At 43.5% G+C, this 2,893-nt stretch overlaps 1 protein-coding gene across 2 annotated transcripts in view; it reads left to right on the forward strand.

The window, feature by feature from the left end:
• Window positions 1–2,893, forward strand: part of TRIP10 (thyroid hormone receptor interactor 10) — a 77,743-nt gene that overhangs the window by 72,170 nt on the left and 2,680 nt on the right. For both annotated transcript variants that reach the window (XM_081947223.1, XM_081947224.1), the window contains exons 12-13: window positions 18–142; window positions 1,479–1,609. In XM_081947223.1, the coding sequence (XP_081803349.1) occupies window positions 18–142; window positions 1,479–1,609 (256 nt within the window). The remainder of the gene's footprint in view (window positions 1–17; window positions 143–1,478; window positions 1,610–2,893) is intronic.

Below are 2,893 nucleotides of genomic sequence, written 5' to 3' on the forward strand. Positions count from 1 at the left end.
TTTTGGCCTCTCTATAGGCTTGGCTGGCAGATGCCGAGAGCAGGATGCTGAGCAACCGCCCAGACACAGTTACCCGCTATAACCGCCACGTGGATCCTGCCAGTGCCCTGAACAACAACAACTGCTCACATGAAAAAGACAGGTGAGAGCAAGCAGTCAAAGAGGAGCCACCAAGCAGCCTCTTTGGGGTTCCTAAGATGGGGCCGAGACACTCGCACTGCAGTTCCAGCTGCCGTGGGTTCCTTGGGAGTAATCCCAGAGAGTGTGGTGCTGATCTGCAGGATTCCTAGGTCTTTCCTCAGGATCCGGCCAGTTGCTCCTCCCCTCGAGCAATTCTGTGTTTTCAATGAAGTTGAACTGGATTTGAATGAAAAGACACACCTTGTCCAGGTTTGAGGTCACTTTTCTTTCCCCTTCCACAAGAAGCTGGAGACAGATTTCTTTCCCCGATAAAACTTTTTATCTACGAAAACAAATAGTCCTCGGTTAGGAACCACAGTTGGCAACAGCAACTTGGCTGTTATGCAAAGTGGTCAACAAAGCAAGAATCATATGACCATAACTGTATGAAGTGATTTTACTTCATGTTTCCTATGCTTTACACAACCAGAAAGATACATCCTCAGAAAATTAGGAAGAGGAGAATTGATATTTGTCTCATTCATTGGACATTCATTGGAGAGGAGGGGATTACAAGAAATTAAGCAGGCCCAAAGTGGGGAACACCCCTGCAAAGGAGAGTGTTTTGCGGCTATTTGCCTAGCACACACACCATTAAGGAGGCAAATAAAAGCGTCTAGTGTGAAACTGCTTAGGATCCTGTCAGTTTCAGGCAGCAGTTGCAGCTATCTTGAGTTCTAATCCACTCACTCACTCACCCCCAATAATTAAGTCAAGGGAGCTCATCTTGTTAACTTTTAGGGATGTGCTGTGTTGGAGAGAGAGAGATAGTTCAGGAAACGATTGCTTGTTTAAACGATCTTTCCTCTCTGTGATGGGGGAAGAAAAAAAAGTCAGGTACAGGACCAGTGTTAACAGTGTAGGCAGACACCTGACTGGAAGAGAGACAGTGCAGAGACTGTAAATGTGGGCATGAACACTGCAAGAGCAAACACAAGGCAGTTGCTAAACAAGGTCTACCTGATGCGTAAAATGTCTCTGATGAGACTGCACATAAAACAACCCCTAGCATATCCATTCTCAGGAGACAGCATAAGATATTGCCTCCTGTTCTGAACCAAAGTTGGCTTGTCCTTTTAATATTCCCTAGAGTGTATCTATTCACTAGTGAAATATCAAGAAAAAAGAGAAATTGATAGTCCCATCAGGAAGGCCGGTTGAAGCTTTCTTACAAGAAGTAATATTTTATCTTCATTATGATGGCATCAGATTTGCTTTTCCCTGCATCCCCTCCCCCCCCCCCCCCCCCCGGTTTGTAACGCAACAAAAATACCCAATACTGGCTTTTCTCCTTCTAGCCCTGACACTACTCATTCTAACGAGAGCCAGGACACACTCAACCAACCCATTTACACAGAGTTTGACGAGGACTTTGAAGAGGAATTGGGATCACCCATCGGAACCTGTGTGGCCGTGTATCAGTTTGAAGGTAGCATCTTGGCAAGCTTCTGCAGTTGCTGTGTTTGTGTGAAATAGCTGAGACCAGGGGCAAACATGTACCCTTTCTGTTCGTCTGCCTTAGAGGGACTGCCTTGTGAAATAAATACACCCAGTAGAATGGGATGTATTATTCTTCATGTCTGCGATTTTGCTTGTCTTGGGGAAGGAATTTAGATCTGTCACTTTTAGGCTTTTACTCTCTCTGCCTCTCCTAGCATTATTTCCTAATCCTGCCTTCCTCACTTCTTTGCCCCCCCCCCCCATGCATGATTGGTTCTGTACCAACAATTGATTTAAAATCTGCAGTTCCAATTACTTATATAAAATAATTTGGCATTGGTTTAATTAATTAGATTTAGACACTGCCTGAGTCCAACTGACTCTGAACAGAAATGCTTTTTAAAAAGAAAAGAGATTTGAGTTTTTAAATCCCAACCCTTCACTCGAGATGTGAGGCAACCATTCTGGCTGACACTCTTAGCCATGTACATATCTCACTTTTATGGGAGTTTATTCAGAAGAGCAATCACAACTGAGTTGTCCAAGCTTCAGCATGAAATAGCCCAAAGCTATTCACTAGTCTTGCCCAGACTATTTTTAATTGCACTGTTTTTACCACAAAGGATTAGGAAACTGCTTTTCAAAATACTTAATAATGAAAGTTTGCATTCTCAGAAGGCACAATTAATTGTGTGTGTGTGTGTGTGTGTGTGTTATTTGCACCATGCATGTCAATAGTCCTTTTTCTCCAAAGAGCAATTGCTTTCCCCTAGTCTTAAGAACAGTGCTGTGGAGGGAGCAGCCACTAAGTGTGTCTCTTTTGTTCCACTCTTGGGGCCATAATGGTGACAGCAGTAAGGCCACAGAGGCAAGTGTTAAGTCTGTCTTAATAATAATTTTTAAAAAAACAGGGCACAGTATTCATTTGATTTCCCCCCTGCATTTTCTGTGAATGTAATTTTTTTCCGTCCATTATAATAAACAGTTCAGTAAACTGCCAACTGCAGGGAAACAGTTTTGAGTGAAAAAAATGATCAGTGCCTGAAATTTTGAATTAGGCAAAAGTTAGTCTATGATGGGCTATGTAACTCCTTAGTCTGGTTCACACCCTGCTTTAAAGCCTTGGCACATCATTCACCCATCGACCCCACCCCACCCCAATTTTGCTCTGGCAGGAGCTGCTGCCTGCTTTGGTGGTTTGAAGACTTTTGCCTCCCGGATACTCTTGGCTTCAACTAATCAATGCCCTTTCCCATTTGTTTGCTTCCCAAAG

Source organism: Natrix helvetica (assembly GCF_964273705.1).
Source record: "Natrix helvetica genome assembly, chromosome: 1".
NCBI classification, from domain to species: domain Eukaryota; kingdom Metazoa; phylum Chordata; class Lepidosauria; order Squamata; family Natricidae; genus Natrix; species Natrix helvetica.